This window comes from Vicugna pacos, chromosome 13, assembly GCF_048564905.1.
Source record: "Vicugna pacos chromosome 13, VicPac4, whole genome shotgun sequence".
Taxonomy (NCBI): domain Eukaryota; kingdom Metazoa; phylum Chordata; class Mammalia; order Artiodactyla; family Camelidae; genus Vicugna; species Vicugna pacos.
Genome location: NC_132999.1, coordinates 23,325,819 through 23,346,959, shown reverse-complemented (window position 1 = coordinate 23,346,959; position 21,141 = coordinate 23,325,819). Strand labels below are relative to the sequence as shown.

The following is a 21,141-nucleotide window of genomic DNA, read 5'->3' as shown; positions in this document are numbered from 1 at the left end:
ACTGAGAGGCAGGGAAGCAGCTGAAGATTCTTGGCAAAGTGCTGGATGTTGGAGGGAATTTTAAGGAATCCAGAGTGGCCACAGCTAGAAGCCCTCATGGCAGATGAATGTAAAGAAGTAGAAAGAAGGTAGAAGAAGGAGTCCAAGTGGCTCCCTAGGGAGTCTGAACTCTGGGAAGCAGCAGGAAGCACTAAGCGAGTCTAAATGACACTTTAAATGACTACTTTAGTGAGAGTGGATTGCAGGGCCAGGAGGCTGAAGGTGAGGGGCTCAGTCCCTGTGGGGAGGGAGCAATTAAATTTAAAAGTGGTGAGGATTTAAGTAGTAGTGTCACCATTTTCACACGGGAAATGGAGCCTCCAAGAGGGAAAGTTAGCATTTTTCCCCGAGGATAATAACACTAAAGAGACAAATTGAGTATATTATATAGAATGTCCCAGTAATATGCAACATGACACACAAATAATGACTTACAAAACGTTCCATGTCTGGTGCACTTAAATAGTAAAGAGTTTACAGTATTTCATTCCCAAAACGGGCAGGTGGAATCATGCCAGTTTATGGCAGGAGGCTGAGGATCAATGCCCAGTGTACCTGGGTGCTGGCTTTAGCATCAGAGCCCTACCCTCAGTGCCCAGACTGGCCCTTGCCCTGCAGGTAAGGGGGCAGGAGGCACCCAGGCACCTTCTCCTGCTCATACCCGCTGAACCAGCAGGTTCTCCTTCTCAAAGTCCACATGGAAGAAGTTGCACAGGAAGGGCAGCTGCAGGGGCCCAGGTAGGTAGTTCTTTGGCGCTGCCTTTTGAGGAAATCAGCAAAGAAGGGAAAGGTGATGGCATGCAGCAGGAGGGTGAGGGGACAGTGCATCCTCCAGGTGGTCACCGCCAGGAAGCCCATCGTCCAGAGCTATCTGCTGCCTCTTCTGGGTTCTGAGAAGAGGACTACCCCTGTGGTCTCTAAAAGTGAGTCCTCAGCACCGCACCCTTCCCCGCCCCACCCACCAGGGCCCTTCCAGCCCTTTTCACCCCAGGCTCTGCCTTGCCCCTCCTCTGCGGTGCGTCACTACCTTGGCTCCAGTGTTGTGTAACCCAACGGGCTCTTTCCCAGGCCCTGCTGCCTGCTGCTCCCCACCTCAGTGCACCTCCACCTCGCTCCCACTTTCCCTCCACCACCTCAACTGGCCTGTGGCCTGCCAGATGATAGGCATTGGCTCTCAGGAGAAGACCCTTGGGTCCAAAGAAGTGAAATTAGTATATTGAAGAGATATCTGCTCTCCCAAGTTCACTGCAGCATTGTTCACAAAAGCTAAGACATGGAAGCATCCTAATTATCCTTTCAATTGGTGAATGAATAAAGGAAATAAAACACACACACACACAAGTCACACACACACACACACACACACACAAGTCACACACACACTGGAATTTTTTTTTAGCTTTAAAAAGGAAATTCTGCCATTTGCAAAAAGGGTGAACCTGAAGGACATTATGCTAAGTAAAACAAGCCAGACAGAGAAAGCCAAGTACCACATTATCTCACTTAAATGTGGACTCTAAAAAAGTCAAACTCATAAAACCAGAGGGTAGAACCATGCCTGTGGCTTGAGGGTGGGAGAAATGAGAAGATATTCATCATGAGTACCAGGGTTCAGCTTGTGGGGTAAATTCTGCAGATCTAATGTAAAGCATGGTAACAAGTGTTAATAATGCATCGTACAGTTAAGATTTTCTAAGAGGACAGACCTTAAATGAAATCTCACCTCACACAAGGGTAACTACAGAGATGATGGATAAGTTATGTAGCTTGATTGTGGTGATCTTCCACTTTGTGGATTTTACATATAAAACAACAAGTTGTACACATTAAACACATAGAAAAGTAACTCAAAGTCTTTTAAATTGAAATAAATGAAATTGAATTAAAATTTATTAATAAAATTGTTAAAATTGCTCAATTGAAGTGTTTGGTGATTCCAATGTCTGGGCTTTTTCAAGGAGAGTTTCTACTGATTGATGTTTACCCTGTGTATTGGCCATAGTTGCTTGTTTCTTTACATGGTCCATAAATTTTTGTTGAAAATGTGACCTTGTAAATGATACAGTGTTGGAAATCTGGACATCAGGAACCACCCTGGGTCTGTTACTTTTATCGTTGTTTTTGATGTTACTTGTTTAGTAACTTTCATGGACTAATTCTGTAAAAGTTCGATCCTTCATCACATCAGGCCCCTGGATGCTCTGGTGTTAGCAGCGGGTTCAGCTCATGTGTGCACAGAGGTCTCCTCAAAGGCCTGAACCAACAGGTCTCTCAGGGCTCTGCATGTGAGACGGGCACACCGTCAACACTCAAGCAGGTGGGCCACACTCTGTCTTAGCGCTAATTTCCTGCTTGTGCAGAGGCTCCAGGACAGCCAGAGATGGGGGCACCAGTGCTTGTCGGGTCCCTCCTGGGCACACACTCAGCCCGTGCCGGTGGGTAGCCTTCTAGGTTCCCGGGGATATGGCAGAGCTTGCTGAAGCCTCAGTGGGCACCTCCTTCCCCAGTTTTCCCTTTTAATCCTCTTGGTAGCAGATCTGGTGCTGCCCCCTCAGGTTCCTGCAAGGCTGTACAATTGCCCTGATTTATTTGAACACATGCCTTGTAGAGTGAGTGGTTCATACAGACTGGATTTGGAGGCAGGTCAAGTAAACACAATTCTGATAATGGGGACTTTCCAGGGAGTTGTCAGATAGATCAACAGTGACTTTTGTCTGGCACCAGCAGTTGGGGCACTCCCTCCAGTTCCTGCTCGGTGCCAAATGTTCTCAGCTACTATAGTTGCCAGACTGTGGCTTTTCAATGAGACTGTAGAGCTGGGGAGAGAAGAACTGGAGCAGGACAAGCTGAATGCCACAGAGCTCACTGTTCTTCCTGAGATTCAGTTGTTTTTAGTTTTGGTTTTCCTTTAGCAGAAACACAGATTGTTCTAAGACTGCAACAACTGTAATTATTGGAAAGCTCTGGTTAAAATCTAGAGTCTGGAAATGTTGATTTTGAAAACTTTTGCTTGTTTTCCCTGTGCTTTTATGGAGGAATGGATTTTTTAAGGTTCTTACTTTGCCATTTCAGTGGTTCTCTCCAGAGGTCAGATTTTTGGATGTAGAAGGGGCCTTAGCAAGCAGTTTTTGAAGTCCCCATCGTCCAGGGGGTGAGTGTAGGGGCAGATAGTGGGTCCACCAGGCAGGGAGGCTTAGGTGGCCTGCCCACCCCCTTGATAGCGCTGTGTGCAGGGACCGTGGGCAGAACAGGGCTTTTGCCCCTGACACCTCAGAAGTGCTAGTTGGGTTTGGCCTTTTTGAATCTTGTTCAAAATCTGCCCCAACTGCACATGCAGTTATTTTCATTCCCTTATAGTTTCTTTGTATTCTGTTACTCAAGACAAGTTTGTCCAGGTGCAAGCGCTGCAGGATAGGGTCCCAAGTTCCAGTGTGTCTCAGGTTCAAGAAGCATTTACCAAGAATCTACTATGTACCAATGAGCCTAGGTGAGCAAGGCACACTCCCTCGTAAAGCTCAGTGTCACTGGCAGATTACATGGAAACAGGAGATGCGAACTTTTGAATAAAATTCTCAGAGAATGGAGGAGGGATCAACTAACTGGCTGAGACAGTCCAGAAAATGTCACTGAAGAGTTGGCATTTAAACAGGGTCTGCTGGGTGTAATTAGACATTTCTTACAGAAAAGATATATAAAGACAAGAAGATGATAAAGGACCTGGCCTGTGGGGCATTGATAGGACTTCAGCAATTTGGCAGGAGAAGTACTAAGAGATGTGACTGAAGAGGTGAGCAGGTGTCAGATCACAAAACCACCACGTGCCCAGCTAAGGAGCAGGCCACACACATGGCTGTACATAGCCCACCTCTGAGGATGCTGCTCACCTGGACCACCTGTGACGGTGTCCTGGGGGTTGACAAAGGGGTAGCCCCACTAAAGGATTTATAAGGATCCTGTGTTCAGTAGGCAGGAGAGTATATTGTTCTGTGAACTCAGTGAGGAAAGGATCAAATGGTCTAGAGAAAAAAGTTACAGAAATTACTGGAAGCTTCCTCTGAAAAATGATAACAGCATTTCAACTACAGTTTGGTCTAGCATATGCCAAGCACACTGTTACCTTTTCTTAACTTTGTAAGGTAGAGAATAAATTTCCATGTACAACAAAAAGGACACATTAAAAAAAGAGAGAGTAAGGGAACAAAAAAGGTTAAAAACAAGATGGTTCAGTAAGCTACAACAGGCTTAAAATCAGTAAAAAACAGAAAAATAGAGGGAAAAGTTGTCAGGAGCTTTAAAAGGCAAGTAAAAGTAATAGACAGGAAATTTAATATGAAGGATAAAAATTCCAAATGTAGGATTCAGTAGTTAAGTAATAAAGTGGAAGAAATAAATATTTAGAATAAAATAGTTAGAACTAGTCAGTCAGTGAGACAAGAGATTGAAACACAAGATATAAAGTTGTAAGAGATTCCTGTTACTCTAAGCTCTGAATCTCAAAAATCAACAAAGCAAAGACACACAGACAGAAAAGCTAAAAAGGAAGAGGATACCAATTCTTACTCCCCCTGGCAGTAGGTGAGACGGTCTGTTCCTCTGAACACTCACCAGTGCTGAGCAGAGAGTGTGTGGGGGAGGGGGGAATGCAGGCTGCACATAGAAAGGCTAAGATTCAGTCTCTAATTCAATAATTTATATTTTAAAATGTTGTCTCAAAGTATTTGATGCTTTTATAGTTAAAAAGTATTTCTTTCCAATAAGGTGAAAAAGGAAACCTAAGGACATACAGAATAAAACTTCATAAAAGTTCTTATCCTTTTTGAATCATAGAATCCTTTGAAAATCTAATGTGTGTCAGGGCTCTGCTCTCCAGGAAAATCCTGTGCACATGAACACAGTGATGCACACATGAACTTTCAGGGCCCATCAGCTCCTGCTAAGATTCCTGGCCTCACAGGTAGTTACTGGGGTTCTGCTAGGTTTCTGAGAACAGTCTGTGGAAATCAAATTCAAGTTCACTCCAACAAGTTTTCATGAAGTGCTTCACAGCTGCCAGGTACCTTCTGACATTGCTACCTTATATGTAGGGGCAGTATACATAGCTAGTGGGTGTAAAGTTGGGCTCTTTCTACCTGTCTCTGCATGTCTCATCCTTAAATGAAAGGATGAAGATATTTTCTCTTCTTCTGAGTGGTGGAGCTCCCTCTATGTTAGCTGGCCACATGGCTTCCCAATCAAAGGCCACATTGCCCAGCTCCTCCAGGTGGGGCCAATGGGACGTGAGCAGTGGGGATGTGTGCATCTACTGAGTCATGTCCTTAGATGGAAGGTGCTTCTCACCACCTGCCCCTTTCTCCCTTCAAGAAAATGGAAGTCATACAAGACGTTGCAAGACAAGAACAAGATAGAAGGAACTGGGTTCTTTGGATGACCTCTTGTACAAAGTGGCCTTCCTATTCTTGTCAGCTTACAATTTTGTTTCAATTTCTAGTGTATAGCATAATATTTCAGGCAACCATAAACATACAGGTATTCCTTTTCATTTTCTTTTTCATTATTGGTTACAACAAGATATTGAATAAGTGACCCGTGCAGTACAGTATAAAACTGTCCTTTATCTATTTTATATATAGTAGGTAGTATCAGCAAATCTCGAACTCCCCATTTATCCCTTCCCACCCCCAATTCCCCCTGGTAACCATGTTTGGTTTCTGTGTCTGTGAGTCTCTTTCACTTTTATAAATAAGTTCATTTGTTTCTTTCTTTGTATTTTTTTTTTAGATTCCATATGGTACTATCCTTTCCCTTTCTGGAGTACTTCAATTACAATGAAATCTCAGGATCCACCCATGTTGCTGCAAATGGCACTATTTTATTCTATTTTATGGCTGAGCAGTATTCCATAGTATGTATATATGTATGTGTCTATGTATATATGTTTGTGTGTGTGTGTGTATATGTATACACATACCACATATATATACCCCAACTTCCTTATCCAGTCATTTGTTGGTAGACATTTAGGTTGTTTCAATGTCTTGGCTATTATAAATAGAATTGCTAGGAACATTGGGCTACATGTATATTTTGAATTAGAGTTCCCTCCAGATATATGCCCAGCAATGAGATTGCTGGATTATACTGGTATTCCATTTTTAGTTTTTGAGGAATCTCCATACGGTTTCCATAATGGCAGCATAAAACTTCATTCCTACCAACAGTGTAGGAGGGTTCCCTTTTTTCCATACCCTCTCCAGCATTTATTATTTTAGACTTTTTGATGATGGCCTTTCTGACTGGCGTGAGGCAATACATCATTGCAGTTTTAATTTGTATTTGTCTGATAATTAGTCTGATAATTACATTTGTCTGATACTGAACATTATTCATGTGCCTTTTGGCCATTCGTATGTCTTCAGCAGAGAATCGCTCATTGAGGTCTTGTGCCCATTTGTGCATTGGGTTTTTTTTTCTTATTAAGTTGTACAAGCTATTCATATATTTTGGAAATTCAGCCCTTGTCAATTGCCTCTTTTGCAAATATTTTCTTCCATTTGTTTGTTGTTTTCTTTTGCTTATGGTTTCCTTTCCTGTGCAAGAGCTTATAAGTTTAATTAGCTCCCATTTGTTTATTTTTGTTTTTATTTGTATTGCCTGGGTAGACTGCCCTAGAAGAACATTGCTAAGATTAATGTCAGAAAATGTTTTGCCTATGTTTTCTTCTAGGAAGCTTATAGTGTCTTGTCTTGTGCTTAAGTATTTAAGCCATTTTGAGTTTATTTTTGTGTAAGATGTGAGGTAGTGTTCTAACTTTATTGATCTATATGCTGCTGTCCAGTTTTCCCAACACCACTTGCTGAAGAGACCATCTTTTCTCCATTGTATATTCTTGCCACTTTGTGAAAGATGAATTAATCATAGGTATGTGGCTTTATTGCTGGGCTCTCTATTCTGTTCCATTGGTCCATAGGTCAGTTTTTGTGCCAAAACCATGCTCTTGTGTTTACTGTAGCTCTGTAATATTGTCCTAAAGTCTCGAAGAGTCATTCCTCCATTTCGTTCTTTTTCTTTGATATTGCATTAGCAATTCTGAGTCTTTTGTGATTCCATATAAATTTTAGGATTATTTGTTCTAACTCCGTGAAAAATATCCTGAGTAATTTGATAGGGATCACATGAAATTTGTAGAGTGCTTTGGGTTGTATGGCCATTTTAACAACATTGATTCTTCCCAAGCAAGAGCATAAGATCCCTTTTATTTAAATAATCTTTAATTTGCTTAATCAATGTTTTGTAATTCTCCATGTACAAGACTTTCACCTCCTTGGTCAGATGTATTACTAAGTATGTCATTTTATTTTTTGATGCAATTTTAAAAGGAATTCTTTTCTTTCTTTTTCTGATATTTCATCGTATTTCAGTCTACAGAAATGCAACATGTTTTTGTAAGTTAATTTTGTATTCTGCTAGCTTGCTGAATCCTTTTATCAGTTCTAGTAGTTCTTTTGTGGAACCTTCAAAGTTTTCTATATATAACATCATGTCATCCACATATTGTGACAATTTTACCTCTTCTCTTCCAATTTGGATGCCATTTCTTTCTTTTTCTTGTCTGATTGCTGTGGCTAGGACTGCCAAAGACTATGTTGAATAGAAGTGGTAGAGTAGGCATCATTGTCTTGTTCCAGACTTTAGCGTGAAGGCTTTCAACATTTTACCATGGAGTATTGTGTTCACTGTGATTCGTCATAAACAGCTTTTATTATGGTGAGATATGTTCCCTCTTTATGCACTTTGGTACGAGTTGTTATCATTCATGGGTGTTGAATTTTACCAAATGCTTTTTCTGCATCTATTGAGATGGTCATATAATTTCTGTCCTTTCTTTTCTTGATGTGGTGTATTACATTGATTGATTTGCATATGTTGAATCATCCTTGTGTCCCTGGGATGAATCCAACCTGATCATTGTGTACAATCATTTTTAGGTGTTGATGGATTTTGTTTGCTAATATTTTGTTGAGAGTTTTTGCATCTATATTCTTCAAAGATATTGGCCTGTAATTTTCTTTTTTGTTACTGTCTTAGTCCAGTTTCAGTAGCAGGGTGATGGTGGCTTCACAGAATGAATTTGGGAGTGCCCCTCCTTTCAATATTTTGAAAGAGTCAGAAAAGGATACATATGAGTTCTTCCTCTTATGCTTGGAAGAACTCCCCAGTCAAGCTATCTGGTCCCGAACTTTCGTTTCCATGGAAATTTTTAAAAATTGCTGATTCCATTTTCCTTCTAGTAATCAGTCTGTTCAAATGATCTATTTCTTCTTGATTCAGTTTTGGTGGACCATATGTTTCTAGAAACTTGTCCATTTCTTCTAGGTGGTCCAATTTGTTGCCATATTGTTGTTGTTAGAGTTCTCTTCTCCCTTTTTTCTTGTTTTTTTTTTATTTCTGTGATTTTGCTTATAATTTCTCCATTTGCATTTCTTATTTTGTTTATTTGTGTCCTCTCTCATTTCTTCTTCATGAGTCTGGCCACAGGTTTTCTGATTTTGTTTACTCTTTCATAAAACCAGATGTTGGTTTCATTGATGTATTCTATTGTTTTTTAATCTCTATTTTATTTATTTCCTCCCCAGTCTTTATTATTTCTTTCCTTCTGCTGATCTTAGGTTTTGTTTGTTCTTCTTTTTCCTATTCTTTAAAGTGGCAGGTAGAATGTTTCCTTGAGATTGTTCTTGTTGTTTTGAGTTTATTATTATAAACTTCCCTCTCAGGGCTGCTTTTGCTGAATCCCATAGATTTTGAGTGGTTCTGTTTTCATTGTCATTAGTCTCAGAGGTACTCTTTAATTTTTTCTTTAATTTCCTCACTAGCTTATTTTTTAAAATAGCATGTCATTTAGTCTATTTGCAGTCATTTTTCCCCTCATTTTTCTTTCTGTGGTTGATTTCTAGTTTCATGCCATCAGAAAAGATGCTTGAAATAATTTCTATCCTCTTAAATTTGTTTAGCTTTCTTTTGTGTCCAAGCATATGGTCTAATATTGAAAATATTCAATGTGCTCTTGAAAAGAATGTGTGTGTGTTTGTGTGTGTGTATATGTATGTGTATGTGTGTATGTGTATGTATATATATATATATATACATATATATATTTGACGCACAAATTACATCTAACTGTTCTATTGTGTCATTTAGTATTTCCATTGTCTTATCAATATTACCAATTTTCTCTCTGGAAGATTTGTCCAATTATGTTAGTGGGGTGTTAAACTCTCCTATTGCTATTGCATTTCATCAATTTCTCCCTTTATGTCTGTATTTGTTTTATGCATTTAGGTGTTTCTCTATGGATGCATATATGTTAAAGAGAGTAGTATCTTCTTGTAGTGCTCCTTTTATCAAGATGAAGGGTCTTTGTATATAAGTATGTAAGTATTCCTACTTATATACTTATTATTATATATTTAGTATTATTATTGCTCCTTTTATCAAGATGTAGGGTCCTTTGTATATAAGTATTCCTACTCATGCTTCCTTGTCATTTTCATTTGCATGAAATATCTTTTTCTATCCTGTCACTTTCAGTCTACGCGTGTCCTTCACCCTAAAGTGGTCTATTGTAGGCAGCATATTGTAGGCTCTAGTTTTATTATCCAACCTGCCACTCTTATGTCTTTTGATTGGAGCATTTTGTCCAATGATATTTATGGAAATTATTGATAGATGTGTGTTTATTGCCATTTTAAACTTTCTTTTCCAGTTGATTTTGTATTTCTTCTTTGCTCCTGTCATTTTCTTTTCACTTTTCCTTTTGTGGTTTGATAATTTTCCTTTTTGTTATCTTCATTTTTTTTCTTTTTGTTTTTTTGAGCTTATTGTATGCTTTTTTTTTCTGGTTACCCTGAATTTCAAGAATTTTAACCCATTACTATATCTAGTTGCTTTAGACTGGTAATCATATAGGCTCAAATGCATCATAAAAGATCAAGACCAACAACAACAAAATCTACATTTTATTCTTGTGCTGTACCACATTTTATGATTTTGTTGTCCTCTTTTATGTCTTCACATTTATTCTCTTGCTGTTCATTGTAGTTACATTTCCAGTTGTGTTTTTCTCTTTCTATAGTTCCCTGCTTCTTTTCTATATAGAGGAGATCTTTGAATATTTCTTTTAGCATACATTTGATATTGGTGTACTCTTTCAGTTTTTGCTTGTCTGAGAAAGTCCTTAACTCTCCTGTTCTAAAGGATAGTCTTGCTGGGTAGAGTATTCTATGTTGCAGATTTTTCTCTTAAGGATCTGAATATATCTTGCCACTCTCTTCTGGCTGGCAATGCTTTTTAGAGAATTAGCTGAAATCCTTATAGAGGTTTCCTTGTAACTAACTCTATGTTTTTCTCTTGCTGCCTTTAGAATCTTTTCTTTATCTTAATTTTAGCCTTCCTAATTATATTATGTCTTGCTGTATGTCTGTATCAGTTCCTCTTGTTTTGAATCCTCTGTTTTTTCTGTACTTGCATATTGTTTCCTTCTTTAGATTTGGGAAGCTTTTGGTAATGATTTCTTCAAATATACTTTCATCCCACTTTCTCTTTCTTCTCCAACTGGGACTTCTATTATGCTTCATTTGGCAGGCGTTATATTATGCCACAGGCCCCTTACAATACATTCTTATTTTTTATTATTACTGAAATGATTGGTTGATTTCCATTATCCTATTTTGTAAATCACTTATTTGTTCTTCCACATTATTTAGTCTGCTCTTGACTGCCTTTAGTTCAGCTTTTATTCAACAATGAAGTTTTCTGATTTTAATTGGTTCCTATCTATATTTTCTATTTCTTTTTCACAGTAATCTGCATTTCAATCAATAGCCTCTCTTATTTCCTTCAGTTCTTTTGTCACTTCCTTTTTCAACTCAGGTTCTAGTTGACTGTCAAAGTCTATTTCATTGTTCATCTCATGGGGACTTTTCTTGTTCTTTTAATTGGGAGTGGTTCATCTACATTTTACTCGTATTTCTCTGATTCTATGAATTTAGGAGTAACAGTTATTTACTGTGGTTGTGAAGGGCTTTTTTTTTTTTAAATTTTAAATGTAGGAGTGTTCCTGTGTAGACTGTGCCCATGTAATAATTTTGTCATGAGGGCTGTTTTTAGTATGGATGTTGCGATGTCTCTCCTCCTCTGTGTGGTGGCTGTTATCCCCTCGACTGGGGGGATGTGATTGCTGTTGTGGTGATCAGAGCCTGCACTGGTGGTTGGGTGGTGCCTCCTCTTTCCTCTGTGGTTTTCACAGCCCTGACAGGTACCAGGTCGGCTCCCCTTTTGCTCCTGTTTTTGGAATAGAGGCTTCTAGACTTGTTTCTGAGCTGTGGTGTGTCACAGGTATAACTGGAGTGCTTCCATTGGGAGAGGAGCAGCTGAGTATTCCTTCAAAGATATCCACTGGGGAGTTCCCTCTGTGGTGTTGTCTGTCACTCATTGTGCAGGCTTACAAACTACAGTTTGCTGACACTGCCCTTGTCTTTGCCCCAGCCATTGGAATGTCATCAACCCACCCTAGTCTCCCCCAGCTTCTTCACCCAGAGAGTCACCACGGCAGATCTGCTAACATCAACCACTTAGACCTGTCATAATGCACATGCAGTCATGTACAAAATCCACCATGAGTCACAGGGTAAGCCTATAACTCAGCCATGAGTTCACATGTGCAGGCCTACTGTTAATGGAAGACAAGTTCACACCACACACCTGAACTCTCCTAGGTTGTACCAGAGGCATGGGTCCTCAAAGGAAGCAGTAGAGAAAATTTGCCACAACAGCCTGGGGCTTGACAAACCTGTTTCACCAGTGTAGTCTCACAATCTCTGTGAATATACTCAGGTGTCAGCCCTGCCTCCGACAAGAGATGCCCACCAGAAACTGTACCTCTCCAGAGCAAGGTGAGTACACTGCTGTGTCTGAATAGTGCCCCACTTCTGCTCAGAATGTGGGTCACCAATGGTACAGAGCAACGCTTTCTGGGCTGTTATGGTTGTGTTGTGTTGTGTGTCTCCCCACTATGCACACCAGCAGTGGTGCCTTATATGGGAGACCCAGACTGTTCTGCCCACAAACCCAGCCTCAGCCAAACCACACTCCAGCCCACCGGAGCTGTCTCTGTGCTGTTAGCCCCATTCCTCTCTTTGTATTGATGCCTTTCCTCTAGCACCCAATCCTGGCCTTACCCGACTAGCTCATGTGTCAGGCCAGAGATTGTTCAAACCCTCTGTGCCAATTTCTCTCTGTTCTGCCTGCTGAGCAGGCGCTTCTCTGAAGCTTCTTTTCTGTTCCAGCTGCTCTCCCCACTGGCGAGGGTGCTTCCCACTGTAAGGGTGATTTTCCTCCTTTGGAGCTCCTTCCCTAGGCGACAAGTCCAATACCAATTTCCATCCTTTCTTTTTTTTTCTCTCTCACCAGGTTTCATTATTTCTAATCATCAGATATATTCTGCAAAATTTCATTAGGGATTCTGTAATAATTGTTCCATATGTAGAAGCAGAATTTGATGTATTCCTAGGAGAGGGTGCAGAATTTGATGTATTCCTAGGAGAGGGTGAGCTGTGTGTCTCCCTACTCTGCCATCTTTGTAATGCCCACGAACTCACTTGTGATAGAGAAATAAATTTCAATTTCTTTTACACCACTGTATTTTGGGATCTTTTTTAAAAATAAGCAGTTCAATGTAGACCTTCACCAACACATTTATCCAACTTATCTACCATTCTCACACTAGTAAAGTAAAATTTTCCCTTATACTTATGTCCAAAATTTTAAGTCATAGAGCTAAAATAGAAAAAGTTTAGAAAATACAGGAGAAAAAAGACAAATTCCCATCATGCCATAAAAACAGGCCAGTTCCTGCACTTCCATCTCACTCTGTTTTAGCTCATATTACTTTCCCCATTTAAAAGTGTTTCCTTTACTCCACATAGTCACTTGCTTAACATTCCTTTTAAGTTCACCCAAAATTATTTCAACATTCCACAAGAGGTTATCCCAAAGGTTTCCCATTCACATGACATTTGGTTACAAAAAGTTTGTACCACATGTTTCATCATAGATTTTCTTGTGCTATGCCTTCACATGATAAGAAATTCATAAATGTCTCTTTGAATAAATGAATCTGTGAGTAAATCAAGGTTCCTCTATTATGAAAAGTCAGGTCAAATAAGTAGAGAATAGGTATCTGAGTCAAACACTTTTGGGTTGAAGTCCTTGTTTCAGCCATTATCTATGTTCAGTAACTTGAGCAAATCACTTGACACTTTTCAGTTTCCTCGGTGGTAAATCAGAAATAACATCAGATGATTTCTAACTTGGGTGTCTGTTCTAAAGAGTAAATAAAAATGAACATATATCTGTATACAAGAGCTAGCATATAGGTCATAACTAATGTTTCCAAATTGCTAGAAAGTAATGTTAATTACAGCTAAGTCACACCATTTAACTCCATCTGTTGAACTCCATTTTGCATTAATACCAAAAATATTAAAAATACAACCCAATATAAAATAAAATTTAATAGTTCTGATGAAAAATCTTTGGGCCACAGGTAAGACTCTAGTCTTCATTTCAACCCTGGTCAGTTTTATGACTTAAGGCAGATAATTGATCCTCTCTAGTCATATATACGTTACAGTGGTAAAACAAGACTATAGATCACATTTCTGACTCCAGATAAGAGTGAGTAAGAGCATCCCATTGACTCCTCCTACTCATCACTGATTAGCACAGACAAAAAGGAATTCTAATACAATACTGTTCTCTGTACCAAAGATCCAGAAAAAGGGTGGCCCACCAGGACTGAAACTTTCAGCCTTCCTGTTCCAGAGGCAAATGCCATAAAAAGATGTGACTCTTCCACACCACGGTGGGGGAGGGATTATAGCAGTGTAGAATATGAGTGGAAACTTGTCTTCACCCAACATTAGTAACAGTAGGGTGATGCCTCTCCCCTGCTGACTCTGTGAGCTCTAGTTTGAATATCACTTCTGAACTGCAGTAGATAGACTCCACGGAGGAGTCAGAGGGCAAAATTCTGAGTCCTACCACAGAAGAGAAATAAGAGGATACCCATTCCCATGAGGAAGTTATGGGTATGTGACTGACTTGCATTCCCCATGCAGCAAGGAACAGGCTTTCCTACTCAGAGGGGCTCCAGTCTTTTCTCCCCATCCTTATTCTCTCCAGCCTGCACTGATGAGAATGTGGGCTGGGGTCCTGTAGGGGTGGTAACACATAAGTGTGGTAGACCAGTATAGCACTGCAGAGGTTCTATAACATAAATTGACATTTGAACCATGATCCAGAAGAGTGAGCATTCTGAACATAAGTAGGTTGACAATCTGCTAAAATGAAGATTTATACAAATCCCATAGACATATAAAAAAATATCCAAAATGTCCAGGATATAGTCCTACATTACTTGTGTTACAAAGAACCCAGGAAATCTCAACTTGAATGAGCTGAAGACAATACTGAGATGATAGATATGTTGAAATTATAGGATAAAGATTTTAATGCAGCTATTATATGTTCCAATAAACAATTGTACTCTCACAACTATTAAAAGTAGAAAATCTTAGCAAAGAAATAGAAAATATACATGAGAACAATAGAGAAAATTTAGAAATGAAAAATAAATTAACCTAAACAAAAACTCTCTATTGATGCAGCATGTTAATTACAGAAGAATGGTGAAATTGAAGACATAAATAGAAAGTATCCAATTTGCAACTCTGAGAATACAGACTGAGAAAAGAACAGATATTGAGCTTCAGGGACTGTTGTTAGAATGACAAAATATCTACCAATTGTGCCATCAGTATCCAACAGCAGCAGAAGGCAGTGAAAAAAAAATTTGAATTGAAAAAAATATTTCAAGAATTAGTAGCTGAAAAATTCTCAAACACTGTAGGAGAAAAACCTACAGATCAAAGAAGCTGTGAGTAAACCAATAAATCCAAGACTTCAACACCAAGACATAATAATCAAATCTTACTATTAAAAACAATGAAAACTACTTGAAAGCATGCAGAGGAAATAAAGTAATTTCTCATGGAAAAAACAGTTCAAATTACAGTGGATTTCTCAATCAGAAACTAGGGAGGCCAGAAACAAATACCATAATATTTTTAAGAACGAAAGAAATTGTCAACCTAGAAGTCTATATTCAGGGAAAACATACTCAAAAACTGAAGGTGAAATAAAGCTATTTTTAGATGAACGAATGTGAAGAGAATTATTTTGGCATTTAGACCAGTTCTACAAGAACAGTTAAAGAAAGCTCTTCAGTTACAGAACAAAGAGCAACAGAAAGCATAAATTAATGAGTAAACACAAGAGGCTATTCTTAAATTTAAAAAATTGTGTTTGACCCTCAAAAACAAAATTATAATACTGTCTGCCATTGTACTCAATGTATGCAGACATAATATATAAGACAGTTTATGTGTTATAAAGATGGGAAGGTAGAGGGACGGATAATTTTAAGGTATCTATATTCCGCCTGAAGTGGGAAAGTACTGATTCTTACTTCAATAAGCTGTGTGCATAGCATGTAATATACAGCAATCACTGAAAACACAATACAAAGAGATATACTGAAAAACAATACAGAGAAAACAGAGTTTAAAAAAACTTGTTCCAGTGCCCCACAAGAAGACAGCAAAAAGAAAGAGAGAAATAAAATACAATGTAAAAAAATAGAAAATAGAAAGCAAAATGTCAGATTTAAGTGTTAACATATCAATACTTACATTAGCTATAAATGATCTAAGTCTACCAATTAAAAGAGAAAGACTGACAGAATAAAAAAAAGTCCCACCTCTATGCTATAGATAAGAAACTCATTTTAAATGTACCCATATAAGTTAAGCTCAAAAGTGAAAGAACAGAGAAGAATACACTATGCAAGTCGTAATCAAAAGACAGCTGGTTTGCCTATAGTATATCAGACAAAGAAAAGTTCAAGCAAAGAAAATTATCAGACATAAAGAGGGACATTAAATAATACTTTAGGAGCCAATTCACCAAGATGGCATAACAATGCTAATATGTATGCAGCATATAAAAGAGCTGCCAAATGCATAAATGACAAGTAGCAGAACTGACGAGAGACACAGACAGAACTCTAATTATATTTGGAGACTTCAACATGCCTCTCCTAGTCACTGAGAGAATCAGTAGCTAAGAAGTCAACAAGAGCACAGAAGAACTAAAGAATACAGTCATCTAATATTTCTAATTGACATATAGTATAGAACACTCCATCAACAGCAGCAGAATACATTATTTTTTCGAGTATACATGGTGCTGCATCTTGGGTCATAAAACTCACATTTGTATATTTAAAAAATTGAAACCATAAAAAATACGTCCTCAGACAATAATGGACTCAAACTGGAAATCATTAACAGAAAGATAACAGGACAATCTCCCAGTACTTTGATATTACACAACACACTTCACAAACAAGGGGACAGGTTTAGGTGCCTAGCTGTAGAATTCTGTAGACTAATTCTGCCCCTTAGTGGTACCAGTGGGGTGGTTCTCCCAGAAAGTGATAAACCCTTCCCCATCTGAACGAGGATATACATTAGGCTTGTGTTTAACGTGCTCCAGGTACTTTCCAGGCAAAGGGAAACCAATATTTGTTGGGAACCTACTATAAGCTGTATTAAACTTGACCATTCACTGTTTTATTTAATGTTCACAACTACCTATCATAGTGTTTGTTGTCTCTCAGTAAGTTACCAGCGCTGAGAGGCAGGGAAGCAGTTGAAGATTGTTGGGAAAGTGTTGGACATTGCAGAAAATTTTAAGGAACTCAGAGCGGCCACAGTTTCGAAGCCCTGATGGGAGATGATTACAAAGAAGTGGAAAGAGGCTACAAGAAGGGTTCCAAGTGGCTCCCTAAGGATTCTAAACTTGGGAGGCAGCTGGGGATTAGGGAGAAATCTAAGCCGACGAATATTTTAAATGATTACTTTAGAGGGAGTGGATTACAGAGTGAGGAGGCTCAAGGTGAGGGGCTCAGTCCTTGAAGGGATGGAAGAAAGTCAGTTGGAAAGTGGTGAGGATTTAGATAATGACATTTTACTCCTGGGAAATGCAGTCTCCAAGAAGGAAAGTATAGCATTTCCCACCCACTTTGATAATAGTATTAAAAAGACATAGTGATCATTTATAAATAGGATGTGCTAGCAATGTGTACTACGACACACAATTAAATGATTTAATGAACATATCATGTCTGGCACATTTAAATAGTACACAGTATACATTTTTACCCGAAGAAAGGGTATGTCGATTCATTAGTTGAAGGTGAGGACAATAAGGCTCAAAGCGGGGTGTACCCGGGTGCCTGCTTCAGGGTCAGAGCCCTCCCCATCCATCTTCGGTACACAAACTAGCCTTTACCCTACAGGTCAGGGTGAACCCAGGCACCTTCGGCTTCTCTTACCTGCTGAAGCGACAGGTGAACTTTCTTAAAGTCCAGATGGAAGAGGTGTCCCACGAAGGGCAAGCGCTGGGGCGCAGGCGGGTAGTTCTTTGGGCGACGACTTTTGAGGAAATCAGCAAAGAAGAGAAATACGACGGCACCCAGCAGGAGAGAGCGGAGACAGAGCAGCCCCCAGACAGCGGCTGCCAGGGAGCCCAAAGCTGCGAGCATGGCTGAGATGCCAGCTACCTCCTCAGCGTTCTGCGCAGGCCCTGGTCTGAGGCGGGGCTCGGAGCCTGAGCTCCCAGCCCCGCCCCCTTCCCGGCCCCTCCCTTGGCCCAGGACCCGCCCCCTCCAGGCCATGCCTTCCCCTCCCCGCCCCCAGGTCCAGCCACCCTGACACCGCCCACTCCCAGTTCCCATCCCGCACTTCCCTGCTTTGCCTGCCTGGCGACCAATGACCAGGCTTCTGCCAATGTTCAGGGCTCCTTCCCCGGACCCGCCTCCTGCAGCAACCCCTCACACCCACCAGGTACTATTCTTTCCTCCAGAATCCAGCCTGCCGGCCAGCCCCACTAGAAGCCAGAGGCCAGGTTCCTGGGAGAACATGACCAGGTTTCGGAAAAGGCCAGGCTAGGAGCTTTTTTAGTTGCTATTTACAAAACTTGTCTCTGTGAGATCATGGGCCTCTAGGGGTTATGGTTTCATTGCATCTGAGAGTGGCAGGGACATTTGAGCTCCCTGTTTCTCAATCACCCCCTCACTCACTGATTGGAACTGCGCCTGGTGAACTTTAATCAGGGTAACGGCAGCACCTGACATTTCTTGGGCGTTCACTATATACCAGGCGTTGCATCAGCCTCTTTCCATAAACTGCTTAATTCCGACAAAATTATGCAGATGCTTTCTTCCTTCCATCTTGCAGTTGCAGAAACTGAGACAGAGAGAGACACATCCTAAATGAGTGGTAATAAATGAACCCACTGGTCTGCAACATATCTAAAAACTCCCTGGATTTGTAACTGTTTTGAAGATAAACATGTGGAGCTGGCTGGCCCTGTTTGAAGTCCATGAAACCTTTTGTTAGAGCAAGCAGGTTGAGAGAGATGAGCAGAGAAAGAGGGATGCAGGCCAAATGGCAGGAACTGGGCAGAAAGGAGGGACACAGGCCAAATACAGGAAACCATATGTCATGTGAGCACCAGGGGTCCCTGGGCAGAGAAAGAAAAGCAGGGACCTCTGAAATGATAAGTGGTCACACATTTTGGGGTGAAAAGCAGCCTGAAGGCCAACAAAGAAAGGTGGGAAAAGGCAGGAATCTCAGGTATCTGAATGTACTTTTTGCTCATTATGCCCTCATTTCAATAAAATTAGCCTTGCAGATTAGAAGCACCCTTCATGCACTGAGGCCAGGACACTTCCTATCCAGACTAAATATGCACAAAAATCCCTCCTCCTTTTGGGAAGGCAGAGTTGGGGTGAAAATCAGGGAATATTGCCACTTGCAGCAACATGGATGGACCTAGAGATTATCATATTAAGTGAAGTATGTCAAAGACAAATATCATATAACTTGTATGTGGAATCTGAAAAACTGACACAAATGAACTGATTTACAAAACAGAAAGAGACTGAGAGACAGAAAACAAACTTACGGTTTCCAGGGGGAAGGTGGGAGGGAGGGATAAACTGGGAGTCTGGGATTGCCACATGCAAACTACGATGTGCGGAACAAACAACAAGGTACCGCTGTACAGCAAGCAGGATAAGCCAGTACTGAGCAACCTACATCTACCACAAAAACAGCTTTGGGACCTGGCTCAATCAGGGATACACCAGTGGAGGGCGGATGGCGGGGGCATGTGTAGAGACCGCCGTGGGCTCAGGATGTCTGCTGACGGGTGGCAATATGTTCCCCTCCAGTTAGTTGTTTGGCCTGAGGCATCCCAGCACTTAAGCCTATAGACCGCTGGGTGGGCCAGGTTTTGGTGCTAATGACCCAGGCAAGATGTCAGCCTCCAGGAGAGTTCGTGGAGATGTGTACTGTCCAATATGTCCGTCACCAGCTTTTACGTCCCCAGGGTGAGCCACAGCCACCCCCCACCTCCCCAGGAGACACTGCAAGACCAGTAGGCAGGTCTGACCCAGGCCCCTATGAAATCACCATTTTTGACCTTGGTCCCAGAGCACATGAGATTCTATGTGTGCTCCTTAAGAGTAGAATGTCTGTTTTCCCCAGTCTTGTGGAGCTCTTGCAATCAAGCCCCACTGGCCTTCAAAGGGAAATGGCTCTGGGGGCTCTTCCTCCTGATGCCAGATCCCAGGGCTGGCACGTGCCGTGGCGCTCAGAACTCCCACTCCCCTGGAAGAACCTCCACGATAGAATTATTCTCCTCCTTGTGGTTGGCCCACCTAGGGCGTATGGGACCCATTGATATCGCCAGTGCACCCCTCCTACCACCCCACTGTGGTTCTCTCTTTATGTCTTCAGTTGTAGAGGATCTTTTTTGGTAGGTTCCAACCTTTGTTATTGATGGTTGTTCAGCAGTCAGTTGCGGCTTCGTTGTGTATGTGAGAGGAGGTGAGCTCAAGGTCCTTCTATTCTGCCATCTTGATGAGATCCTCCAGACAAACTTAATTTCCAAAAATACTATGGCAGGCTGATGAAACTTGTTTCATGTAACAAGTGAATAGCTAGTACTGAGCTAGTCCTTCTACCATTCACAACCAGAACAGACAAACAAATAAAAATAAAATTTCAGAATATATATGTACCCCGATGTTCACAGCAGTACTATTTACAATAGCCAAGACTTGGACACAACCCAAGTGCTCATCAATAGGAGATTGGTTTAAGATGTGGTGTCAACATATGTATACATTGGAATATTACTCAACCATAAAAAGAATGAGTAATTGCCATTTGCAGTGTCATGGATGGACCCAGCGAATATCATACTAAGTGAAGTAAGTCAGGCAAAGACCAATATTATATGATATCACTTTTATGTTGAATCTAAAAACAATACAAGAAATTCTGTATACAAAACATTAATAGACTCTCAGACATAGAAAACTAAATTAAGTTACCAAAGGGGAAAGGAGGGTGAGGAGGAATAAACTAGGATCCCTAATGGGATTAACAGCTATAAACTACTATACATAAAATAGGTAAGCAAAAAGGATTTACTATATAACACAGGGAGTTATATCCAATATCTTGCAATCACCTATAACGGAAACAAATCTGAAATATATACATGTATAAGTGAATCACTTTGCTATATACTTGAAACTAACACAATATTGTACATCAACTATACTTCAGTGAAAAATAAGCTTTTAGTTCAGGCCTCTGATCCCCCTAAGAAAGGAACAGCTGTGATGAACTGCAAGCTCTATGACTTTGTGTCTGGAGGCATTAACTTGACTCCCTTGTGAGAAAGAGGAGGGATTTAGATCACAGCAATAACATCTTGCTAAGATGAGAACATACAGATTGGAGTTTGAGGTGATGGAGTAACAGAGCAGAAAACGCAAAGGAGGAAGCTATGCCAAGGAAGAACCTCATGAATACTCAGAGATCAGCTAAATAGTGCACTGTGCACATG

The 21,141-nt window shown here is 40.4% G+C and overlaps 1 protein-coding gene across 1 annotated transcript in view; it reads right to left on the bottom strand.

Moving 5' to 3' along the window:
- Nucleotides 1–17,790, bottom strand: part of LOC102535306 (cytochrome P450 2J2-like) — a 59,484-nt gene extending 41,694 nt beyond the window's left edge. Inside the window, exon 1 of the mRNA XM_072974332.1 lies at nt 17,552–17,790. Coding sequence (XP_072830433.1) covers nt 17,552–17,761 — 210 coding nt within the window. The 5' untranslated portion in view covers nt 17,762–17,790. The remainder of the gene's footprint in view (nt 1–17,551) is intronic.
- Nucleotides 17,791–21,141: the final 3,351 nt, after the last annotated feature.